This window comes from Cricetulus griseus (assembly GCF_003668045.3).
Source record: "Cricetulus griseus strain 17A/GY chromosome 1 unlocalized genomic scaffold, alternate assembly CriGri-PICRH-1.0 chr1_1, whole genome shotgun sequence".
Classification (NCBI taxonomy): domain Eukaryota; kingdom Metazoa; phylum Chordata; class Mammalia; order Rodentia; family Cricetidae; genus Cricetulus; species Cricetulus griseus.
Window position 1 is genome coordinate 139270698 of NW_023276807.1, and position 26588 is coordinate 139297285.

Genomic DNA, 26588 nt, shown 5'->3' on the forward strand with positions numbered 1-26588 from the left:
AGGATGAGCAGAATGGTATTTTTGTTTGTTTTTAGAGTCATATAGCCCTGGCTGTCCCAGAGCTCACCAGGTTGGCTTTGAACTCATAAAGCCTCTGCCTCACGAGAGCAGGGATTAAAGGTGTGTGCCATCATACCCATCTCAGAATGGATACTGTTAAATTCACTAAGTCAGGAATTGCCTCTCTCCACCCCACCCCCAATACCACCAGGAGTTTACAGAAAATCCAAACTTCTTTCTCTGCCACAAAAGCCTAGCACCAGACCCGTGTCTCAGGGCCTTTTGAGACTGAGTTGATCAGGTAGTTTGGGGAGGCCCAACACTGGTGCCTTTTCTTCAGTTTCCTGAATGTCAAACCAAGAACTCATACCAGCAGGAAGGTAGGGAGTGATGGGTTGATGTTTTCACATGTTTATCCAACTTTAAAACGCAATACTTTATCCTAAGTTTATACCCTTTATACATTTTGGGCATTAATTATCCTGTATGTGCCTACATACCTTTTGTTGTTTGATTGTTATTTATTGAGTCATTCTCCTCACATAAGTCAGGATGGTCTTGAACTCTAGATCCTCCAACCTTTGCCCTCCCCCAAATGCTGGATGACGGGTTTATGCTACCATCCTTGATACCTTTCTAAGAAATGATGGCCACCTAAGATACTTCTTTTTCTAAATACATTGGCCAACAAGGAAAGACCTCTGTAACAGACCCCAAAGCACTTTGTTTTGTTTTATATTAGACAGTGAGATTTTGGTGAATAGTTACATGTGGGGATGCCACAGTAGGAGAAAAGAGAAAATGGGCCCAGAAATGAATGCATTTGAGTAATGGTTCTTAGCCTGTCCTGAGGCTTATTGTTGTTGGCGAAGGAGTATAAGGAAGACTCTAGAAGCCTGCGGATCTGGATGGAGCAAGAGGAGAGCAAAGGAGGAAAGGTCATGAGTTTTCTATAGGACAATGGCCCGTGTGTTTCCCAGCTGTGATCAGGTCCCACCTCTATCCCTCAAAGACATTCACTGAGCTACATTCCCTGCCCCTGGTTGTGTTGTTTTGAGACAGTCTCACATAGGCCAAGCTGGTCTGGAACATATATCCCTGGGTCTGCCCTACTATGTCTGCTCTGCAGAAATGCTGACATCTTCCAGGTAATGAGCCCACATGAGCTGGACTCTGCGGTCATCTCACACACCATCTCTTCTCTGCCCCACACCTCAAGGTCCTCCTTCCTAGAACTGTGTTGTCTGTGGGACCACAGTTCACAGGCTTGAGGATCTCACTAGCTTTCTGGTCAGCTCATGAAGCGAAGAAATGCCAGACTGAGCCACAGAGCACGTGGGCCCTGGACCACAAGCTGAGCTACCGACTTCTGTGTTGGCAGGAAGGATGGATGAGACTGACCAAGGGAGGGGAGGGGGTTCTTCAGAGGTGCTATGGGATCTGCAAATCTGTACCCAAGAAGACAGGTATATACAAACTGGCCACAATTACCATTTTTATACAAGTTAGTTACAGGGGAAACATGACATTATTCCAAGACAAAAGGAAACACACATACTGTATTTGTGCTTTTTAACACCAAGTCTGTGGGTGAAAAAAAAAAGCATCAACTTCAGCAGAGGCAACCGTAGTGGAAGCAAAGTTAGTTTTTGATCTGTGGCACTCCTTGCCCTTGCCACTACATGCATTTTCTATTTCTGAGAACCAATCTGGCCTGGATCCAATTACACTTTTAAGAGTACTTTGTTTCTGTGGACCAGTTGTTCTCTGACAGCTTGGCAGGGTCCCTATCCTCATGGTCTCTCTGAAGTCAAACCTGGCTGGCCTGAAGCTAGAAACCACTTCAAGTTCACTTCACAGCCACTGGCAAGCACTTGGTTCATGGAGTCTGGGTTTCCAGGGTAGCTGATGATCCAAGGGGCAGAAAGGCTAGATACAGCCAAGATAGGAGCTGCATCTTTGGGGACCAAGTCTCAGAGGTGACATGGCATTGTTTTCACATATTCTATTTGAGAAAAGTAAGGAGCTACATCAGCTTCCGAAGAAGAGGGATTGATTGCTCATGGGCATTGCTACCTGGAAGTAGATAGCACCAGAGTCGAGCTTGGAGGATGCCTGCCCCAGCCACCCTGCTTATCTTCACATTAATAACAGGTTGGTGTGAGACAGTGTTCTGTCCATCATTTTTATTTTCTACTTTACGACTTGGAAACAATAAAAGGACAGAAAAAGAATAGATGAAAAGTGTTCCAGGAGAGTTAAGTTTTTCTAACCCTCAGGATTTTGCACCAGGATTTTGGCATCTAGATAAATGTCCCATTCTGTTTTCATGGTAACTTAGCTACTCAACACACCAGCAATTCCAACCACACTTCACAAATGTAACCTCATTGGAACAATGTCCTTCGCCCCTGTTCAGAACTTGCAATCATTCCATCGGATCAAAATCCCACCCTTCACAACATTGCCCCTTCTCTTCCAGCAGCCTGTAACTCCAGGTTGCCATGACAGCCCTTAGAACAAGTCAGGTGTTTGGTAAACCATTGGCAAATACAAATGAGCATCCTTAAGTTCAATAGACCCCGGAGCATGCTTGGCATTTCCTTGTCAACGGTCAAGACTCTGTTATTTCACCCAGAAGAAAAGAGAGCATTGTTTAGCTGTGGCTTAGGGAAGAAGGGACAGGTGATTCTTACCACCCAGTCAGACTACCAGACACTGGATGATGTAGGGCAATGGCATTAAATCACCCCTTTCCAAGCCAAGGGGAATGATCATCATGACCCCACAGCTACTAGTCTCCTGCTTCAGCCCTAGACATCCTAGACCTTGTCTCGGCCCCCCAAAACTACTTTACGCAAGTAGCTAACCCTTTCCTGTTATAACGTATGGCCTTCCCCTAGTTCTGACCTCAGGAAAAACAGTGAGGGCCTTTAAAGTTCCATACCCTGTCACTGCTCATCAGTGCTCTGGTTTTGGGGAGGTGGGGACATCTGACAACTCTTTGTAGCTTTTTCTGCTTTGATCTGCTTGGCCTATTTCTGATAACAGGAAGCCTTTTGTTTTATATTTTGTTGTTGTTTTTTGTTTTAGTCTTCATGAATTAAGACTGTAAATCATATGCAGGAAGGCACAACTAAAATAGCATGTGTTTGTTTCTATAAATCCCACCTATGTGTGTGGGGTTCTAATAAGGTGCTGTGGCTTAAAGAGACATGTCAAACTCACAATCTGTTTTTCCTGATGACAGCTAAAAATCAGAATTCTGAACTAATCTGAAATGACTGAGCTCCGCTGCTGTTTGATTCCAAAGACAAACTAGAATTAAAATTAGAGATGGTCCTTTTTCTTCCATTTTAAAAACTAATAAGCCTCTCTGGGTCTTAAAGTTGAATTAGTGAGTGTTTCTAAAAATTGCACTGGAGCTTTAAGAGAAGCTCTCAAATTAGCTCGATGATGCATCTGTCATTTTTAACCTATTATTTCTTCATGATATCCAGAGGAGGAGGCAGAAAAGGAGTCCTCATGTTGGAGACTCGTTCATACAACCAAGTTGCCAATGGTGACTTGTCAAAGCCGAGGCAAACCAGAACAAGAGTTTGGCCTCCTGGCCTTCAACTCTGAGTTCTTTAACATCCTAGAAACAAACACATCACATCACACTAACTGCATTTCCACACAAGGAAGTACACTTTTTTTTTTTATTTTGCTATTTTCATTTGTGTTCTCAATTCTCAATAATATAGTTTTATCAGGAGACACTGGCTGTTTAAATAAGCCACAAAACTGTCCCTACATCTGAAAACATTATCTTCAAGATTCCACAAATTCCACATTTTAGCAAAAGCCTCCCCTCATGTTCTAGACTCAGGAATATACCCACAAACAATCCTGACATTAAATGGCAGGCAAAGCCCATCTTACTTACAAGATGACAGAATCATGGCTACCCTGTCGCCTGGGCACACACAGAAGCCTTGGTTCTTCAGCCGTGTTCCACTCACAGCAACACATCTTTCAACTGAAAGCATAGTTGGCCTGTGACGTTTCTCGCAGCCAAAGTTTACCCCACCTATTTTCCTGTTCTGAAACCTCAGAGGAGTGTGTGAATGACAAACCAGTGGCCTACATAAGAAAGTTCAGAACTCTGTATCCACATCTGAGGTGTTTGTTAGTACTTCCTCGTGCCTACATGTGTGGGTGTGTCTAGAAAACATTTTGAAGAAATCATAGAATTTTGGTAATGGGAGACCTTAAAAATGATCAAGTCAAACTGTCCTCCATGGGCAGAGACTAGAGTAAAGGGACAGACAAGAAGGGGTTTTATTTGCCCAAGGGCTCATAGTGGTACAGGGGAAATTGGGTTCTAGGATTATAAATCAGGTTCAGGAACCTGATTTGCAATTAGGTGAGAATTAGTGTGGTGCATGCCTTTAATCCCAGCACCCAGGAGGCAGAGGCAGGTGGATCTCTGTGAGTTCAAAGCCAGTCTGGTCTACATAGAGAGTTCCAGGACAGCCAGGGCTACCCAGAGATACCCTGTCTTGAAAAAGAAAATGATTCCCAAATGTTGGCAGTGTTGTTTCGTTTTCCCATAGGAAGTATTTATATGGGCTAGGGAAATGGCTCAGTGGATAAAGTGTTTGACACAGAAATATACGGACCTGAGTTCCAAGCCAGAAAACTCACATAATCAACAAGTGGGTGTGGTACCATCCTTGGCGTTGGGAACTCACACCAAGGTCAGTGTGTTCGATGGTAAATGGTTTCTACTGGTGGTAGCTCGGTTGGCTTTTTTTCTCTGAAGCTCATGAAAAAGAAAATTGTGTAAGTGAGAAACCCACTCAAACATACTGGCCAGCATGGTCTAGTGCAAGGCTGGGATGGACAGTCTCACTAATTCAGGGACCCAAGTCCAGCCAGGCTTCTTGAAAAACACATGGCAGCTCAGAACACCTTCTCTCTAGCTCCCTTGCCAGCATCCTGGGCCAACAAAGGTAAGCTGCTCTGGGGACCTCCTCTTGTTGGGTACCATTTCTTTGTTATAACACTCTGGTCCCGAGCCCAGCACCTCAGTCAGAGCATTCTTAAGACTTTCGAGATAACTAATTCTGTCAGTAAAAGTTCCACCTAGCTCTAACAGCTCTGGCTACCATGGTCAGGGTCAAATAGCACATCAGAGGCCATGCTGTGGTTCAAGCTGGACCGACATGCATGTTTGTATGAGTCTACTTGTGAATCAGGAATTTAGTCGCTGAAGGACCCAAGCTTTCTTCTCTTCAGAAAGCAATATTTGATTCCTGGGGGAGATAGACTTGGCAGTTGTTAGAATTAGGACTAGACATTCTCTAACCCTAAAAGTTTCAATTAAAGATTGATGTTTGTAAGTTTGATGACAGCCTGGTCTACATCTTGAGACTTTGTCCCAAAAAACAAAAATAGCTGGGTGTTGGTGGCGCACACCTTTAATTCCAGCACTTGGGAGGCAGAGGTAGGTGGATCTCTGTGAGTTCAATGTCAGCCTGGTCTACAGAGCAAGTTCCAAGACAGGCTCCAAAGCAATACAGAGAAACCCTGTCTCAAAAAACCAAAAATAAAAAATAAAAAATAAAAAAACCCCAACAACAACAACAAACAAACAAAAAAACCCAAAAATTTCAATTAAAGAGGCAAACTCATGTTTTTTTTATAAATATATAACTTTACATATTATACGTATTTACAACATGTACAGTATACAGATTTTTTTTTAATGTAATAGTAAGGACAGGTTTGGAAAGAGATGTTTTGAAAACAGAGGATTACTACTTATTTGGGTGGGTTCCTGTTTTACCTAGAACTCGGTTATAGACCACACTCCAGGCCCAGGTTTATGTAGAAGCCAAAGGGCATAGAAGAGTTTCTGGGACATGGCTCTTCCCCCTCCCAAACATCTTGGCTTTTCTATTAGCACCAGCTAACACAGCCCCATGTTCATCTCCAAAATGGGCAAACCCTGAGGCCTGGGTTCGATGGATGCTCCACTGTTGGCACGGGAGCTCTTGAAGGAATGAGCTAGTGAATGCTTCAAGCCATGCTCTCTAAGACACAATCTCTGCACCCTACCAAACAGTCACAGAGCTGAGGCTGGACCAGAAACAAAGGCTTTGGAGTTCCCACATTGTAAGGAGAGCCTTCTGTACTCCCCGGTGCCAACTTAATTATGTTCCCCACAGCGTGCTATTTCTTCGTCTTGCCTTGGAAACCAGAGCCACCATTTATCTTCCAAAAGTTTCTTCACATTCAACCAGTTCATCTATCGTACGCAGCAAATCTTCAAACGAAGGCCTTCCCTCTGGTTTCTTCAAAAAGTCAAAGAGAAGCTGTGAGTTTCAGAATGCATTCCCAAGAAAACTCTCACTGCTCCAATCCTGTGGAACACTGCACAGGCAAGACTCAAGGGTTGGGAAGACAGGCTGGCCTGTGTGCCAAACTTATTTCATGCCTGCTAGACTCCTTTTTTATCCCCTTCTCAGGGACCTACTAGAGCTCCATAGTGCCTAAGAAATCAAGTCTCACTCATTTGGAGAACCCTCTGTGATCCGCCCCTCCCCCACCATCTTGTCACCTAACCTCATTTCCCACAAAAAGCCTCACTCTGGCTCTTTGTTAAATCAGACAAAGCTTCACCCTCGGGCACACACACCGTGTTTACAACCAAATTGCCACCTTTGCTCATGTTGCTCTCTCTGCTACCACTTCCTGCCTAGTCAGCCTCTGCCCACCCCAATCAGTGCTTGTGGGAGCTATCACAGCCAAGTGACAGGGAGCCTCAGCTTTGGTGCTGGATGGGCCTCTCATGCTCTGTGGGTAGCTGGTCCTGGGCAAGTATCAACCTCCCCTATCAAATGGTTATAGTACATGTGTCTACACGTTAAAGGGTTATTCTGAATACTAACGTTAAAGGACTCCATATACAATATATGTGAACTCCTGTCTTTCAAGGGTCTCTCTGGTGTTTGATCTCTCCTATGGAGGTGACATTTCAATGCTTCTAGAGATTAAGTAAGATACGCAGAGACACTGAGATCAAAGAACCCTTCTCTAGAAAGAGTGATGCTTCAAGCCGACAGCTATTGCACAGGAAGGGGAGGAGCAACTTCTCCAAGCTTATTCCCAAGCCCCTCCCTGGCTGTGGAGGGGTTTCCACCTGGGAGTGAGACATCAGCCTGAGTACATTAAGCTAACTCTTAGCACTCTCCATTCCTTCAGATTCTTCTCAGTATTTAGAACTGAGACAAAGACTTGGCTTCCTGCTGGAGCTTGAAATCCCTGTGCAGAAGGCAGGCCCTCACTAGCTGTGAGGACAGTACCTACCCCATCCACTGGGCCAATCACAAGATGTTTTTACAGATCATAAGAGAACACAAAGAAGTAGATACCTCCTGCCAACACCTCAGCATCACCTCATACAAATATTTGGATGCCAACTTTGGCCGGTGGAGTCGGTGGCCGCGAGTAACCATGGTTACCACTTCATAATTGGTGTTCTTCTCAAAGGGCATCCTGCCTTCTGTGAATACTTCCCACATTAGAACACCTACAGAACAATAAGGTTATTCAATGACATGTCTGTTTCCTCCTCACAGGGAAGGGGAAGAAATGCACATCATGGACCTTACCAAATGACCAGACGTCTGACTTGCTGCTAAAGCGACTGTAATTAAACACTTCCGGGGGACACCACTTCACGGGGAACTTGGCACCAGAGGAACTTGTGTACTGATCATCCAGAACATACCTAGGGTGAGACACACCATGGGTTACCTCTTTGCATGTCAGATGTGGGCTTTCATTTCCCCTTTACAAAGACAAAACAAGACAATAACTGACGTCTACCATGCACCTGGCTGAAGTGAAATGTTCAGCTCATGGCCTTGTCTGGTGATGTCTATCTCCTCAGCATAATTTAAGGCCATAAGAAGACAACCTCACAACCCTAGCATGTACTTACACCTTCATTGTTCTGCTGCTCATCTTTCCTTTTTCATGAGGCAGAAATATCACACAACTGCTGCAAACTCTTGGGTGTGTGATTTTGTTCCCTGAACAAAATTTTACCCAAAGGCCCTGTATGAAAAAGATCTAAAGCAAGAGCTGCTTAACGGAAGTGGTAACTCGTGAGTAGTGATCCCCAGGCTCTGAGCCCGCACAGCTCCGAAGAGTGCAAATTAAAACTACAGCTCGTGAAAACAAGCGAGAAAAAAAATAAGAGGCGAAGAAGTATAAAAAGACGGTAAGTGTATTTATATACCATAGCACCACCCATCCACACGTACGCAATGTTTTATTCCTTTTCTATGTGAACACATATAGGTCCATCCAGAAAGAAACTTGGAAATGTAATATTGTCCACTCCCTCGGACGGGGTGGGGTGGGAAGGTATCCTTGATTAGTGATGACTTTGAGGACTTCAGCACCGATTTATCAGAGGGGCTGGTTATGAATGAATTATGTATTTATATAGAGTTAATTCTAAAGCTGTCATGTGCAAAGAGTCAAATGATTCACTAACTTCCTCTTTTGGATGGTACAGATAAGATGCTATCAGGCAGACGGTGCCATCTTGGGCTGGGTCAAAGACTTGTCAGTCAGGTGAGTCTGAATTTAGTATATAAAGAGTAGTTTTACAAGGACTGGTATAAAGATACCAACTTTCTGAAGAGAGACTATAAGAAAGTGGAGGGCCACCTGTCAGGTGCTAAACATCTTTACATACATCATGTTGAGAAGCCTGAGTAATTAGGGCTTTGAGAGCGAGTGACAGCATTCTGGTCTCCCTAGTCAGCATCTTCTAGGGAGCAGGTCTTGGACCCAGAAAACCCAGTACTTCTCTGCCTTTGTAACTGTTCTCAGATCGACCTCTGAACCAACTGCCTGAGCTGTCTTCTTGTTCCCTAGGCAGGTGACACTAGTCCCAGACTTCAGGAGGTACCACTCTTGCTTCTTTTATTTAGTGGCTGTTTCCTGTGGTGTTCGATCAGTGTTCCCATGTGAAAAACGTCTTTCTGGTCACCAGGTCTCCAATGGCTACCTCCACCCTGCCCCCCAATCCCAAGTTATCTCTTTTACAGAATATAACAGACTTTTCCTGAGAAAGGCCAGATAATACATAAGGGATTTCAGATTCTGCATCGCACACAGTCCCTGTCACAGCTCAAGGTTTTGCCTCTGCAGTGTGGGGCAAAGCTTGTGTGTCTCAAGGGCACTATGTTTTCTTTTCTTTTTTTTTTTTTTTAATGGACAATGACTTAGATGTCAGATAATTTTCAGGTGTTTCAATATGCTTTTAGTTTCCTTTTCACTATTTTTTGATTCACAGGATGGACAAACAGACACAGATCGGACAGACAGGCCACTGCTTGCTGACCACGCCCCTGCTGTCACAGTCATTATCTCTAAGTCTCCTTTCTCAAGCGTTTAAGATGCATGTGGGCAGGCCCTTCCGTTTAGTCGCCACTGTGGTCCACAGATTTAGGCTTCTTACACATCTGATTTCTAACATATCTACGACTCAACTGACAGAAGAGAGGCAAAGTGCTTCTGAGGAGTCTATTCTAACACTCTTAAAGTTACAAAAATGAAGAGATTAAAAACATTGCAAACATGGTTATGCTAAGCACTAGATTACCAAACACATTCCAGAAGATTCTAAGAATTAATTAGCTCTAAAGAGAGAGGGAGAGACGAGAGAGGAGAGAGGGGAGAGAGAGAGAGAGAGAGAGAGAGAGAGAGAGAGAGAGAGAGAGAAAGAGAGAGAGAGAGAAGAGAGAGAGAGAGAGAGAGAGAGAGAGAGAGAGAGAGAGAGAGAGAGAGAGAGAAGCATTTAATAGTCTCTAGTACCATCTAGTGGAGAGAATTACTAACCTACAAAATATAGTTAGTCTCATTAACCTCACAACAGTTGAAGAGATTTCCCATTTGCTTTACTGGTGCAAATTATCCCCACATTAATTTTTTAACAGCATTGGTATCATGTAGCCCAGGCTGGCCTCAGATTTGGTATTCAGCCCAGAATGACTTTGTGAGCGGTATGGGTGCATATAGAGAACAGAGGACAACCTTGGGTGGAATGGTAGGGAACACGGTCTATCTATTTTAGAACAGGTTCTCTCAATGGCTTAGAGTTCATGAATTAACCAAGGCTAGCTAGCCAGAGAGCCCCCGGGTCCGTCCCCCCACGGTCTCTGCCTCCCTAGTTCTGGGATTCTGGGATTACAAGAATGCACCACCACTCCCAGACTTCTTCTTAGGTTCTGATCAATCTCAGGTTCTCATGTTTAGGAGGCAAGCAGTTTACCTACTGAGCTATCTCCCAAAACCTTCCCATGTTTATTCAAAATAATGTGACCATCACTTAAGAGCGCACAGTACTCAGCCATACCTGGCCATTCCAAAATCAGATACCTTCACAACTCCTGCTTCATTCACTAGACAATTTCTGGCAGCCTGAAAAACAACATTATGATGTTACATTTATTAGAAAGTCCTGCAATAAAGAAAAAAAAAAGAAGTTGAATTTCTAGTCAATATAACAAAGTCAACACCAGAAAAGATGTAAATGTGTTGTGGAATATTAGTTTAAGATGTTCTACATTTGTTTATGCCGTGGCATATTTGTTTAATGATCCAAAGATGTGTTGTTTTCTTTCATGTTGCATTTGTTTAACTCTGTGAAGCTGTGTTACTTTGCCTGTCTAAAACACCTGATTGGTCTAATAAAGAGCTGAATGGCTGATAGCTAGATAGGAGAGAGAAACAGGTGGGGCTGGAGGGCAGAGAGAACACGTAGGAGAAGAAATCTAGGGAAGAGAGGAGTGAGAAAAAGGAGGAGAGGAAGACACCAGGGGCCAGCCACCCAGCCACCCAGTCAGCCACAGAATAAGAAGGAAGGAAAGACATATAGAATAAAGAAAGATTAAAAAGCCCAGAGGCAAAATGTAACTAAAGAGAAACTGGATAATTTAGTTAGAAAAGCTAGCTAGAAACAAGCCAAGCTAAGGCCAGAAACACACAGTCATCAAAGTGACAAGTAATCTGAGAGTGTTCATCTCAACAGTCAAAAGAAAGGCTACTGTGTAAACAGAGGATTTGCTTTATCATGTATGAAGTTTCTAATATATTAAGACATGGTATACTCAGCTGGTAAAACACAAACATGCTTTTTGTTTTTTGCTCTATTCAAAGCTGTGTGATTTGATAAAATAATTCGGTAGAATGGGATGAGGTGTAGTTTTCTCCCTGACTCTTTGGATGCTTATTGTTTTTTCTGTGTGGCAACCCCAGTTATGTATCTTCTGAGGATATTTCACAGCCTCTTCTCAAGTGGGAGTTAGTACCCATTTCCTGAATCACCTGCACCCTCCCATGGGGACAACCACAGTGCTGCCTCTAGAAAGCCCATAAAATTACTTTTCCCAGGAGGCAGGAACATCAGACTCTTCCTTTAATGTATGCTGAAACCTCCAGAATTTAATATCAGAGCCCACCCAACACATCAAATTTTGCTTTCATGAAAACAAATTCTACACAGACAAATGCAAAAGTCATGAAGGTGTTCATCCTATATCTGTTTTGTGAGATCAAAAACTAGGACGGTGCCTAATTCGTAGTTTCAATATGACAATTAGCCTTTGTCACAGCTACACATAATCATCAAAACCAATGATATATGTCATGCCTGCTTTACAAAGCCCTTTGCCTCAATTATATGCTATGAACTCTAAAATAGCGTAGTGAGCAAAGTAATGATTTGTAAATTGCAAATCCAATTTACAGAATGGATAAGGAACTAGCCATAACACACCTAGGAGATCAAGTCTTCCATTGCCAAATCCTCAATTCTTTATTATGCTTTAAATCTAGAGGCTAGCATAGCAGCTAGAGCACTGATCCTAGAGGCAAACTCTCTGGGTTCAAATCCTGCCTCCACCATTTCTCTGACTGCTGATAATATTTTATCCAATCACACTCATTTCCCTTGTCTGTAAAATGGAAATAGGAACGACATTCCTATGGTTGTTACCATGATCAAACCAGTTTGTGTTTATACAGCACAAAAGCAATGCCTGTGTCATGTGATGTTAAAACAAAATGCCTTGCTCCTGCTCTGAATAAGTGGATCCACACTCCATCACAAGGAAACTACAACTAAAGTGGGTAGGGGGCAATGCAAATCCTCTCAGTTTTGGTAGAAGAATCAAGGAAGATGTCTCACAATAGACAAGCCACGTTCACTTCTCCAAAGCTAACATCCTTATCTATAACACAAAGACAGGGAATAAATCTGCTATGGCTAGCTATCTCCTGGGAATCTTCCAGAGTTCAAACAATTAATTCATAGAAACTTGCTTGGAGATATTAAGTCTGTAAGTTATTAGATTTAATAAAAGTCTTTTCCTTTAAAATTATCAAATTATAGAAATTTACTAAGTTTTAAAATAATGAAATCTTGCTAAGGACAAAAACAGGGGACTAATACAAGACAGCTCACTGGCTAATGCAATGTGACAAAAGAATCCAGCCAATGAGTGGGAAGCCATGGGGAGTGGGGGGGGGCAGGGGAACCATGGTTACCAGGTCTCTGTGGATGAAGCTGTTTCTCTCCAGGTACTCCATCCCTTCGCACACATCCTGACACATGCTCAGCAGCATGTCTCTACTGAAATGGCCTTGTCTCTGTCGGAGGAAATTCAGAAGGCAACCCCGTTCCATGAACTCAGTAACGATGTAGATGGGTTTCTGCTGGGTGCATACACCATAGAGCTGCACCAGCTTGGGGTGCGTTAGCTTCCTGGGAACACAGACAGACACACAGAGAGTTACCACAGGAAAAGAAACCAGCAGGCCTATCTGCCGGGTGGGACCAATTTTTAATACAAAAGGGTGGACCTGGTAGAAGCTAGAAACTTATATCATGTTGGACTAGAGAGAGATGGCTCATTGGATAAGAGCACTGGTTGCTCTTCCAGAGGACCTGAGTTCGATCCCTGGCACTCACATGATGGCTCACAACCATCTTTAACTCCAGGGGGATCTGGTGTCCACTTCTGGCCTCTGCAGGCACTGTATGCACATGGTAACCAGAAATACATGCAGGCAAAACACCCATACACAAAAATAATAACAGTAGTAGTAATAATAGAAAGAGACTTACATCATGACTTTAGCTTCCTCTATAAAATCCTCCTCACACATGGCACCTTCCCGAATAGCTTTGATGGCTACTTTGTACTGTGCTCGCCACTTGCCAAGCCTCACCACTCCAAACAGTCCACTCCCCAACTCCCTCATAAAAGTCAGCTCTGATGGGTTGATCTCCCACTTCTCTGTAAGAGAGATAAGAAAATGAGACCTTTAAAAAGAAGAGCAGTGTAAGTCTGTGGGGAAGAGAGATGTTCCAAACAAGACCAACCCCACGTCCTGGATAACACAACAGGAATTACCAGAAGACATGGAACAGAGATGCAGCCTGTATCGAGACACCCAGACTGCACAGCCAGTGAGAACCATGACAGCAACTGTTTTAGCAGTGACATATTTAGTTTTTATCTATGGAGAGTTGGGTTTTTTTTTTTTTTTTTCCGAGACAGGGTTTCTCTGTGTAGCTTTGGAGCCTATCCTGGCACTCGCTCTGGAGACTAGGCTGGGCTCAAACTCACAGAGATACACCTGCCTCTGCCTCCTGAATGCTGGGATTAAAGGTGTGTGCTACCAACACCCTGCTGGAAAGTTTTTTTTATATAAATAATGATGAAAACAGAAAATCTAGTGTTACTATAAAGTATAATCTTCTAATCACTCTATCAAGGCATTAAAAAACAGTTATATAACTTGCACCCAGAGAATTCTTTTGCTAAAACCAAATTCCTCTCTTGGGCCCACAGGGTGACTCAAGCAGGGTGAAAGCCTAGCATCTCTGCCTTCGTCAGCATCTGTCTCATTTACTTCTGGTCACATACATGGGCAAAGAGCATCTGTCTAAAACCTGGTGACAGCTAACGTACCTTCTCCCCTTCAGGTACAAAGGAGCAAAGGTGCAAGGAACTGAGGCATCTTATAGAATTCACAACATCCTATTCTGGATGCTCAAAAGACACTAACTGCGTCCAAGAGTTGTTAGAAACCACCTCTGACTCCAGGAATAGAAGCGCCCCTGACCATCAAGTCCAGGTACAGTCAGTAATTCATGATGACAAGGAGCAACCAGCTCCAGAGAACCAGCTTGTCCCCTCAAGCAATAAAGATTTCTTCAGACCACTTTGTAGGACCAGATCTGAGAAAATTATCAACCAGGCCACACTTGGACCAAGATTGCTCAGTTACACCTCCTGTCTGCCCTGCCCCAATCCTTTCTCTGTTGGAGCCATTAACGAGAGCACCCTGAAGATACAGTTCCTCTTCGTGACACACAGTGGTCAAACCTCCTCTCTCTACTTTTCACCACTCTGTTCACAGTGTTGTCCCCCTCCCCATCCCCATCCCCAGGGTGTTGACTTCACATATCTACATTCGTATTGCAAAGATGAATTCTTTACAAGGGAAACTTGCCAATGCAACTACAGAATGAGAGTTACCATAGCTGAAGCCTGCAGTAGTTGGTGCATTCTTCCCCTTGGTGCTAACCGGGTACCGCAGCCTGGTGACAAGCCCTAAAGAGTGAAGAAACCATTGTAGTTAATTTTATCTTAACCATTCTACTCAGTCAAATGCTAAACAAGAAGCTCGTAGGAAAAATTCATTCACTTATTATTTCAGCCTCCTCTTCTTCATATACACACAACACTGCAGAGTATGTTTTCAGCCACTCTACACATTTCCTTTTAAATACAGTGTTTATCTGGCACAAGGTTAGCTTCCTCTCTCCTCTAACACTGTGAAGGATATTAAAACATTTCCAGTGCTTATCATCAGTGAGTTCATGATCTTCTCCAATTTGAGATCTGAACTATAAAAGAGAATTTTATTAGTCTGCTAAAAGTTAAAGTGATTCATCTGATATAACTCAGTGTTTGTGACTGTAGCATTAAAATCATGCTCTGGGGTATAAGCAATGAGGACTACCAACCACTGGAAATCAGAGAGGAAAGTCAATTTTTTAAAAATTTATTTATTTATTATGTATACAGTGTTCTGTCTGCATGTATCCCTGCAGGCCAGAAGAGGGCACCAGATATCACTACAGATGGTTATGAGCCATCATGTGATTACTGAGAATTGAACTCAGGACCTCTGGAAGAGCAGCCAGTGCTCTTAACCTCTGAGTCACTTCTCCAGCCCCAGAAAGTCAAATCTTAAAGACCCCAAAGAAGAAACAGGAGCCCTCTTCCAGGAACGCCTGTATAGGTCTGTAATTCCGATATATAGCACTTTTCTCATCGTAATTTAAAACTGCATGTGCTTCTCGATTGATGACCAAAAATGTCCACTATACTCTCCTCAAAATATGACTTGCTTTCTTGCACAAAGTAGGTACTAAATACATATCAGTTAAGTAAATTAAGATAATTGTTTTATATATATATGAAATAGAGAAAGAAGTATAATAAAAACAAGAGAATAAAAGAACAAGGTTATGAAAAAGGTTTTGGGGGGAGAAAACTGTAAGAATTAATTGCTCAAATTATTTTTTTTTGTTTATTCGTCTTGTTTTATTTTGTTGGTTTTTCAAGGCAGGGTTTTCTGTGTAGCCCTGGCTGTCCTGGAACTCAATCTATAGACCAGCTGCCTCAAACTCATAGATTCTCTCAGCGTCTGACTCCCAAGGGCTGGGATTAAAGGTGTGTGCCACCATGCCTGGCTTAATTGCTCAAGTAATGAACACAGTATTGCAGAACAACCCTATAAGCTCACTTGTAGACAAGTACCCCAAAGAATCAAAACTCTGTTTCCACACAAACACATAAATGCATAACAATGTTAGTCATGAAATTCAAAATGTGGAAACGAGCCAAATGTCCACACAATGGATTGTTATCTGTCAATAAAAAGGAGTAGACACTTTCTCTGGTTGCCTGCCTGAGAATTTCAGCTTCCTCAGGATTTCTTTCCTGGAACAGGTCAGACTTGAGCAGAACACACTAAGAATATGTTCAGTGACTTCATAATAGAAAAAAAATGAAATACACAAAGCAAAACAAAAAACCCCAAGAATCTACACTGTCCAGAATCCCCATAGCCTTTCCCCTGGTATCATCAAGCCTGGAGGTTGTGCATAATCAGGCTACATCTTGGTTTCCACAAGCAGATGAAGGAGAAATTTTGTCAAGGTAGGTGTGTTAAGATAGCTTTCAAGATTGGGAATTAGAGGGCCAATTCTCTACTTTGCCTTTAGCAATATTACACTGACACTGGAAATAACTTACGAATTAAACACAGACTTATAACTTGGCATGGGAACCCAACAATTGTGCAAATATTATGCAAGGCTCTGCATAATAATTTATACAACATACTGTATAGTTCTCACGTATCAGGCCTTGATCTTTTTTTTTTATCTTTTCTGACTATTTCAACAAGGAATACACAATACAATGTGGACAAATGTAAAAATATTATAATGCACCCAAACAAAAACCAAAAAAAAAAAAAAAAAAGCCCAGCCACAGTATAAATGTATGAGTCTTTTTCTATGAACTGTTCGGAACAGGCAAATCTACTAAGACAGAAAGTAGGTTAGTGGTTGTCTGGGGCTGGGCTGGAGAAGGAGGGGCATGGGTAACTGCTAATGGGAACAAGATTTCTTTGGGGAATGATGACAGGGTTCAAGAAATTAGATTATGATGATGTGATTGGTGGCCCACTGTAAATATTCTAAAAGCCACTGAACCCTGTATTTTAAATGCATGAATTCCATGGTGTGTAAATTACATCTTAATAACTCTTCCTATCATCTGAAAAATAGTAAATGGCCTCATAGAACAGCAACACACTTCATAAAGAGGCCTTCTGATTAACTCACAAGTAAATTTTTCACAAGTAGAATTAAGCAGCTGACTATTGGACACCCTACTTGTTTGTACCTTTAAAGTAAAAAATGCTGGAAACCTACGTGGAAACCTTATTTTTTTTCTTGCTGTTTGTTTGATTTTGAGTGTAACACAGATTCAAGCTGCTGAAAAGAACCTGTGTGCATGATGTCGGGTCCTCTGCAGTCTTCAGTGGTTCACTTTACAGTTTTTCAACTTCAGCATGGTGCCAAAGCAATATGCACTCCAAGAAAAGCATCCTTTTTGGATCAAGACCTCTTCTGAGAATAGTGAATTTTGTTTGCTCCTGGGCTAGATTGTAAGACAGGATACCTTCCAGTTGTGTAGCTGTAATGAGACATCATTCCCAGCCAATCACGTAACCATGAAGGTCACCGGCTGGTACTCTACAGAGTGCCACATCACAAAGCCAGGATGCTCAGTAGATTAGCTGCACTAAACACACCTTCTACTTAGGGCACTTTCAACTCAGATGGTTTCATCTTAACATAATCCTACTATATGTTGAGGAGCAACTACACTCTGTTCCTTGAAAACTTTCAGCATAAACAGAAACCCTGGCTCATCCAAAACCTTCTCTGATCACTCTACACACATCTTTGACGTTTATTTGTTGAGATGGGGAACTTTCTTATATTGCCCAGACTGGTCTTGAACTCTCTGACTCAAGTGACTACCAACCTCAGCCTTCTGGGTTGCTCACAAAGTAGGTCCATAAAGGGGAATTTTCCTTCAGTGCCAAGGCTATGAGCTGTGAATATCCACATACATTAAAGACCTTGACTCCTGTGATGGAAATGGCATTTCTATGAAATCTAATACAATGTCTGGTTTTTCTTTGGATCTAGAATATTCTTAATATGTAATAGTTTTTACATCAATCACACTTTACAGATAACTACAAGAACCTACCTTCTGAAGAATTCATCACAATATCTGATCATGTGGTTACTTGTGCTCAAGGATCCTCACAGCTCACTCACCTGCTGCATTGTGCTTATGATATTCAATGATCTCAGGAATTGACCCAAAAGCATGCTTTTCCGCTAGGTAATACTTCTTTGGAGATGTTGCTGTTTCCTTTATGTGATAATGCCTGAAACCTGATGAACCTTCTCTATTAAAAAAAAAAAAAGTCAGAACAAAACACTGTATTGCAACCAGGTTGAGATAATGGAACTTCACTCGCAGATATTATCTACAGGGCAGCCTTGTTATGACCTCTTTCTACTGGATCCTTCTATTCCTGACACAAGTATTAGTTTTCCCATGCTTCTAGCTTTTCAACTCACATCAACGGGTGAAAGTCTTGAAAGTGATCACAATAATAAACTTGACTGCTTGCATGGGAATGAAAACAAGAACATTTCCCATCTCTAGCCAGCAGCAGTGGAATTTTAATTTACTGTTAGTTTCTGTCCCACAGCGACATAGACCTGCAATGCCTAGAACACTCTCCCTTCTCTAAGGGAATGGACTAGACTTAAGAATATTTACATTCTATTGTAGATAGCTTTCTGGAATACACATCTCTAGTCATCTCATACTTTAAATTCGAGATGGTTCATAATTGCTCTTACGGTAGAGCTGGAGTTCCTTGGCCATTACACAACCCGGAGTCTGCTTCCACCTCTCGGGTGCCTCTCCTTCCCTTCTCCCTGTTGTCTCAGTCATTCTAATCCACTACAGACATTCCTAGTGCTTCCCTGCCCTCACCATCACCTCTCTCACTGCTGAGTCAGCAACCCTCCCTTCTCTCAGGTGTTTCCTGTCTTGCTGTAAGGTCTCAGCTTAGATGTCACTTAAGAATGGCTGAAATGTGTCTTGACTGCCTTTCTGTGGCCCTCATTAAACTACTAAAGCCTACTCTACTCAGTGTAGATTCCTTTGTGTGTAGCTCACAGCATAGCAGTTATCCAATAAATGCTACTAAATCTCCCATAGCTATTCTCAACACACATGTATGTATGTATGTATACACACATATACATATATATGAGAAAATATAGGGAAATTTTCTGAAAAAATAAGTACAAAATATAGCCAGGTTTTAGAAATGAAGATTAGATTTTTTTTTCCCTAATGCTGAAATGGAGTATCTTACTTTGAAAATTAGGAACACATATAAGCAACACAGGACGTTCATATAAAAACTCTGAATTAAAAAATAATATGGGGCTTAAGAAGATATTTCAGCAGATAACATGTCTGCTATGAAAGGACATGCGTTTGGATTCCCAGGACTTCTAGAAAAGCTAGATATGCTGGCATATCCCTGTAACTGCAGTGTTAGCACAGGGTTGAGGGATGGGAGAGATAGACTGATCCCAAAAACTCACTGGCTAGCTAGTTTAGCCAGTTGGTGAGATCCAGGCACAGTGAGAGACCCTGTGCCAAAAACTAAAGTAAATAAGGTGGAGAAACCATTGAGGAAAATATCTGGAAGTCAACCTCTTGTCTCCACATGCACAGGTGAGCACCCTGCACCCACACATGCACAGGTGAGCATCTCTGCACCCATACATGCACAGGTGAGCACCCCTGCACCCACACATGCACAGGTGAGCACCCCTGCACCCACACATGCACAGGTGAGCACCCCTGCACCCACACATGCACAAGTGAGCACCCCTGCACCCACACATTTGTAACATGCACATGCCACACACCCCCATACCTCACACATACAATGAATAAAAAAGCAACAACTAAAAACTAGAACTTAACTACTTACCCCCCAAACTTTGTGTAAAGGGAGACTGTGTACAAGCCTGGTTGACTGGAGTCTCTCACCATAAAACCACCTTCTTTATCCTAAAAATCCAAATTAAGACATTTCTTTTTAAAATCCCAGTTACTGATGATGTGGTAAAGATTTAAGGGTTTAATCTTATCAATTGATTATCATCCTCTGTGTAGAAAATCTGCTGTCAACAAGAGCAACAATAAAGCCTCTTAGTCTTTCCACCCACATGACTTTCTGCCTCAAACTCCAGGGCTATGAGATGACAGACATTTCCCAACTACAACATCTCATACATACTGAAGTGGGGCCTGCGGCTAGAGAGTCTTAAGGCTTTGGGAGAGCCACCAGGCAGCTAGCACTGTGCTGTAAGCCCTGGGCTTGTGAAAACAATCATTGAGAATCTCTTTCTGGGTTTCCAGTTCATAGCATTCTCACGAGTGGTGGGAACTTTCAGTTGCTCTCAGTGTCAATTCCTATCCAGAGAGCCTTTCTCCGGTAAATACCTCGGTGCTCTTAGCAAGAATGTGTTACCCTTGATTCCCCTGCAGTTCAGTTCAAGTATCACCATACACTCTGAGATGGAGTAACTCCAACAGAGATTCAAACACACAAACAACCATTGAGTGAGTAATGGTTAAATTCCCATCAGATTCCCAGTTGAAGGGCTAGAAACAGAAACCACACATCTTAGAGACTTCTCTACCAACATTTTAGGGTTTACATTGCTTTAAGATGAAAAATGTGTTTCATACTTGAAATGTAACTTTTATAAGAAAGACAGTGGAATTAAGTAAGGCCACACAAGCCTAACTGGTACCAATTAGAGACAGTAATTATGATCATTATTTCATTGGTAAAAAATTTAATGAGTCACCGTTTTGAAAATCAATTCTTTTCCAACGTATTCTCATATACAAATGTATTTAATACAGTCATTTGAGTAATAGTCTTGGTTTTTCTTCTTTTATCTTGCAGGTAAGGAAAAGGGACACAAAAAGATGAGACAACTTTCCCTAGGTTACCTGGCCAGTCAGGGAATTTGAAGGTGGGGCTGCCAAGGTACTGGGCACCCTCTAGCTGTCTGGGTGTGTGGTCTCTGGGAAGCCAGTAAGGATCCTGGGGGAGGGGAATGAGCCTTGTCCTATTAACTATACTCAGTGCTCAGCAAAGACTTGGTGTAACACCCAGAAGAGGCAACGCCTTGAGCTATCACTAACTAAAACAACTAGAATGTAAATGTGGGAGCTGCAGACTTTAGCTTCTAAGCCCACTTTCCTGCCTTACAGACTGATAAAAGAAAAAAAGACTAAATCTGTTCTAGAGCACCTGGGTTTCTCTCAGGTCAGTGCAATTTCCTCTTTGTATACATTCTTTTCCTCTAATTTCACTTTAAGTCATTGTGACTATTACTATTAAGTTTTAACTTACAAAATATATTCATAACATTAATGTAAACTATTCTAAAACATAACTTCAAGCAAAAAGGAAAATACATTGGAGTATTAAAGTCAAAGTAGCAACTGATCAACCAGTAGGAAAGGTGGGCGGGTGCTCAGTGGTGGACGCCACTTCACAATGCAGATGTCAAGGTGCCTATTCACATTCTGCTGCACGCCAAAGAGTCCTAAGCTTCAGAATATGAGCATACTCTGGCATAAGGCTTTACACAGGTCATTAAATTAAAATTAACTCATCATGGTGGCTCTAGTTCAGTACGGCTGGTACTCTTACTAAAAGAGAAGATGTAGACAGAGACAGAAGTACGTGTGTGGAGGAAGATGAAGATACGGGGGAGAAGAGCCATCTCCAAGGCAAGGAGAGGGACTTAGACCCTCCCCTCACAGCCCCCAGAAGGAACCAATGCTACTGACCATGACTTTGGTCTGTAAGTCTTCATAATTATGAAGTGATGTGGTTTTGACATTTGAGTTTGTCTCTTTGTTACAGTGTACTAACACTCCAATACTCTCTTTTAAGTAATGTGAAAGACAGCTTGTAAATTTATATCACAGCCCCTCCAGGCTTTAGGAATAAGTACAGAGAACCACTTGTGAAGGATTTGTTAAAATTAATCTGTGCTGAAATGCAACATGCAAAATGCAGACAAGCACTTACTTCTGTCCTGAGGAGTTGCTCGGCTTTGCTTCTGTTGGTATTTCTGCAATACCATCTGATCAGAAAGAAATGCTTATCAGATTTTGAAAATTATTTTTCATTCTTAGTCAGACTGACAAGCTAATACAGCTTATCAATAACAAATGTAAGAAACACAACCACAGTAAGACATCACCCACATTCTCCACAGCAATAAGACGTTTTCATGTCCATGTCTCCAGACTTTTCCTGCCCACGTTCTTAGGAAGACATCCCTCCTCTGTTAAATGGAATCAAAGGCTACTTGTATGGCATAACCTGAATTTGTCACAGGACAGCTTTGCCAATCTATCTATACAAGTTCTATGTATGTTGGCATAGAGGTGCCATATTCACCTGTTCTTGTCATTCGACACAACAAATCATTTCCAATGACCACACGTATAGCAAGGACGAATTTTACTCCAGTGATTAACACATGCAGGAAATGCTACTTTACATTATTGTCTTTAATTCAAATCAGATCTTATTCCAGTCCCCATCTCATCAGCATGGCAGATTATCAGGTCATTGTGGTACCCATTCACTGAATTTCATGTAAATCTCAAGTCAAGAAATAAGGAACAACACTGAAAAAAGAGGCCACGTGGGTGTTCCAGACTTTCTGATGTCCAGCACACCTAGACCCCTGCGGCCACCATCACCAGCACATCGGTTCTGTGCCTTGTCTGAGCACTCACCCTACCTCCCCACCTGGTCCACACCCTGAGGCCCTGCAGATCTGCCCCTTCTTGGCCTTTGTGAAGACTCCCTCTGTGTACTGCCATCGTCTTCCTCATCCCCAGAGACAGTCTACCCTTTGAGCTTCCCCAAGGATCATCCTTCCGTGTGACTAGGAGCAAGACTAGCTTTCTCTGCCCTTCAATATTAAATTTGTTTTGTTGAATGTTTTTTAGTTGACAATGAATCCTCCATCACTGTCGAATACCTAAAAATTAAAAATGGCCTAAAGTTCCTGGGGCCTCTTTGGGCATCTATATTTCCCACTATTGTCTCAGCCATTTCATAAAAGGCCTGGTTGTGTAGTACTTTTCTCTGAGATTAAAATGTCCCATCTTGCAGGAAGCTCCTTTACACAGAAGGTAAACAAGTAGAGTAGCTTCAGGAAGTTCCTGAAACTGACCAGATTCACTGATTTCCCCTCCCTCCCCAAGAATAAACAGTAAAGACTGCTGAGAGTCCTTCTCAGACAAGACAAGCTGCAAAGAGGACTATCAGATAAGTTGGCCAGTTGCTGACAAGAAGCAGAAACCAGCCAAACTGTCTAGAGGAGATCCATGGAGTCACCTGGACAGGACACTCTCCAACCTGCTGAGCTGCCTGCAGATTGGGCAGTGTGCTCCAGGTTCCCAGCTCTTGTGAGCTGTCACCCATGCTGGGTGGGCCTTGGTGATACAGCTGTCTTTGAGTCATTTCTGCTCCTGTAAGTAATCCCTCACCCATATTCCTGTAAGTAACAGCAGTGAAACTCATTGGTTCACCAAGTTGGACTTTAGTCTGTTTTTAGCTGAGTAAGAGTGAGTGAGTGAGTGACTGCGTGCGTGCGTGCGTGCGTGCGTGCGTGCGTGCGTGTGTGTGTGTGTGTGTGTGTGTGTGTTTTGCTTCTCACCAGGAAGAAGTCTGTCACACAAAAGGCCTCTGGTCCCAGACACCCTGGACAAGAAAATAAAAGGGATCCCCATGATTGAGAAAGGTCAAGTCACAACCAGCAAAATACAAGACAAGAAAAGGTGTCTGTCATCCAAATGTTTTTAGAAAGCAGCTAAATGCCTGGTGAAGTTGCAATATATCAGACCTTGCAATGATGAACCAGGCCTGGGAATGAACAAGGTGTCTATCACACTTTATGAAATGAGGCCACATTCAACAAAACTGCCATTATGATCAGTTCATTTCATTATGATCAATTCATTTCTGAATGCAACTGAAATATGGTGATAAATTAGAATAGATACATTCTGTTGCTAAAGCTTTTCTATTTGTATAAGAAATATTTACCAGATACCCAAAACTGTCACAAAAATTACTCAAGAAAGGGTATCTCATACACTATGAACTAACAAGAGTTTTGATTTGTCAACAAAATAGAAGATCCAGTTTTACATCTTCAAAGTGAGAGCAAGAGATGCAAGGTTCAGATGCAGAAAATTGAGAGAGCTACAATGTGGCTTTAAGATGATAATAAGATACCCAGAACAACAAAAAGGCCCCTTCCTCACAGTCTAAATTCCAGACCCTGGGAAAGGATAAAGGAAACTATAGAGTTAAGGAATCTGTGGCACAAAAAAAAAAAAAAAAGCTCCTTGAAACCTGTTCTAATGAGTTGTTTTTACAGCGCCTATAGCTTCCCCCAAAAGATCCTTCCATCTTCGGGACACACCATAGTTTCTACCCAGTGTGTGCCATGGCCTGTGTATTAGCAACTTGGTGACCAGAGTGGCACTACCAGGAGACTGTGGAAGCTTTCATGGATAGGTCCTTACAGAAAGTCCTTGTGCCATAAAGGCACACCCCTGAAGGGAACTAGAGCACCCCTGACCCTTCTCTGCTTTCCGGTTATGATGCAAGCAGGTTTGTTCTAGTGCATGTTACCATCATGATTTCTTTCTCACAACAGTGCTAAAACAATAGCATCAATAGATCATGGAACGGAAACTCCAAAACTGCAAGCCAAAGTAAAAGCTTTCTCTTTACGAGGTATTTTGTTACAGTGATGTGCAGCTGAATAATATAAGATACAAGCCCAGACCCTTTAGGGTATATCGAGTGATAAACAAATAGATGAATTAACTGTTGATAGCTATTTTGTAGCAACTCTTCCCAGCTTCTCTGTCTCTGTGTCTCCTGTCCCTGTCCCCAGGCAAGAGGAAAAGAACCTTTGATGAATTCTTCCTGTCAGGAAGTAGGACACACACAAGAGGAATGTGAAGGAATCTGCAGGGTATAAGGAGACAGAGATGCCAGAGCACATACCTCTCTGTAAGGCATGGAGATGCCTCATTGGAGTTTAATACCTTTTGCTGAAGGAAAGCTACATTTGGAAACAATACCCAAGATTTGTGGGTAATTTGTCATCCTTTCCTCAGGTACCAATACTCTAGAATGAATTCATTTTTCAAAATGGCTAGATAGCTCACAACATTCCTGAGGAATGGGATGTTAACAGCAGTGTCAGAAGGCCAGGGAAGAGAAGGTTTGAGGACACCCAGTCTTCTGCAAATGTCAGACTATGACCAAGTTTCTTGGGGAGGACGAGTAAGAAAGAGTCAATCAAGAAAAAAAGAACTGAAGGAGAAACACAACCAACCCACCATGTGTACATTTTTATCTTTTCTCTATTCTGTACCTGCTTCCTAGGCCCACTCAGAGCTGTTCCTACACATTCTGCTGCTCCTGCCATTTCATTTTGGCTACCTTATTCCTTTAACATCTTTCACCCAAGAACACCTCCCTCTGACCATCCTAATGAGTTTCCCTATTTTTTTTCCTTATGGGGATTTTTCTGAACCTCTGGTATTCAAACTGTTGGCAGAGTGTAGAGGTCAAATTAGGTTACTGACAACCCTGGTAGTCCTGGGTCTGACCCAAGGGCAGCTGCAGCCTGGGATTCCTAATTGGCCCAAACAAGCAGAAAAACAGCTTATTCAACATCCACCAGGCTGTGGAAGATGTATTACTAATGGGCTGTCCTACTCCCCCCACCAAACAAACAAACAAACAAACCAGAGCATAGGGAGGAGAAAAGCAGGAGATGGGGTCTCTACCTACCTTGAGGTCAGACTTCAGCTTGACTGCCTGGAATAATGCCAAACTAGAATCCCTGTCCCTAGCCCAGAATGCTGTGGGGACTCCCACATTAGAGAAATGGAGAGGAGAAAAATTCTTCAGAGAGATTACATTTCCAAGTGACAATATAACCAAAACACTCATGTCCTAGTTACAAACTCGAGGGTTAAAAATCCTTATTTGAAATCTCGTGAGACATAAGGAATCTTCATAGTTACAGCAGGATTATTTGGTTTCCATGAACCAAATTGTCAGTTAGTTCTTGGTCCAATCATTTCAAATCAGTTCAAGTTTGAGCCTTTGGGCATCTTCCCTGTTTCTAAGGATTTCATTATATTTTCCTAAAATACATTTAAGAGCCAAACCACCATATTGTACACAATTATCTATGACAATAAGGAACCCTCAGGAATACATAGTCAGGCAACTGTGGTTGAGGAAGCCTTACAGAGTACATTTAAAAGACCTAGCCCATATAGACCACTATGCTCCTGGTAGCCCATATAATCTACTACCTATCCCCACCTCTCCATCCTCCCACCCCCCAGACTACATGAAGCAGGCAACAGCTCTTGAGCACTATGCTACAAACCCATGTCACCACACAAATAGTATGGACTACTATAGCACAATGGTAAGCATTTGTGTATCTACACACAGAGAAGAATATTAGGCAATAAAAGAAGTTCTTCATTTCCATCACAGTCCTATGGAAAGATTGTCAAGCACACAGTCTGCTTTGGTAAATTGAGCTGTATAGTATGTAATTGTATACCATCTACACTTTAAGGGATCATGCCGCTGATGCTGGGACTTTTAGACACTGTTGGTCTTCTTCTAGATTTTGAGGTATGCTCATGTCATCACAGTGAGAT

At 42.3% G+C, this 26588-nt stretch overlaps 1 protein-coding gene across 3 annotated transcripts in view; it reads right to left on the minus strand.

Moving 5' to 3' along the window:
- Positions 1 to 5776: 5776 nt before the first annotated feature.
- Tec (tec protein tyrosine kinase) overlaps positions 5777 to 26588 on the minus strand; it is a 65703-nt gene continuing 44891 nt past the window's right edge. For all 3 annotated transcript variants that reach the window (XM_035452790.1, XM_035452789.1, XM_035452791.1), the window contains 10 exons: positions 21889 to 21943; positions 19762 to 19841; positions 18011 to 18144; positions 14616 to 14690; positions 13196 to 13367; positions 12616 to 12832; positions 10424 to 10488; positions 7662 to 7780; positions 7422 to 7579; positions 5777 to 6341 (listed from right to left, as the gene is read on the minus strand). In XM_035452790.1, the coding sequence (XP_035308681.1) occupies positions 6258 to 6341; positions 7422 to 7579; positions 7662 to 7780; positions 10424 to 10488; positions 12616 to 12832; positions 13196 to 13367; positions 14616 to 14690; positions 18011 to 18144; positions 19762 to 19841; positions 21889 to 21943 (1159 nt within the window). In that variant the 3' untranslated portion in view covers positions 5777 to 6257. The remainder of the gene's footprint in view (positions 6342 to 7421; positions 7580 to 7661; positions 7781 to 10423; positions 10489 to 12615; positions 12833 to 13195; positions 13368 to 14615; positions 14691 to 18010; positions 18145 to 19761; positions 19842 to 21888; positions 21944 to 26588) is intronic.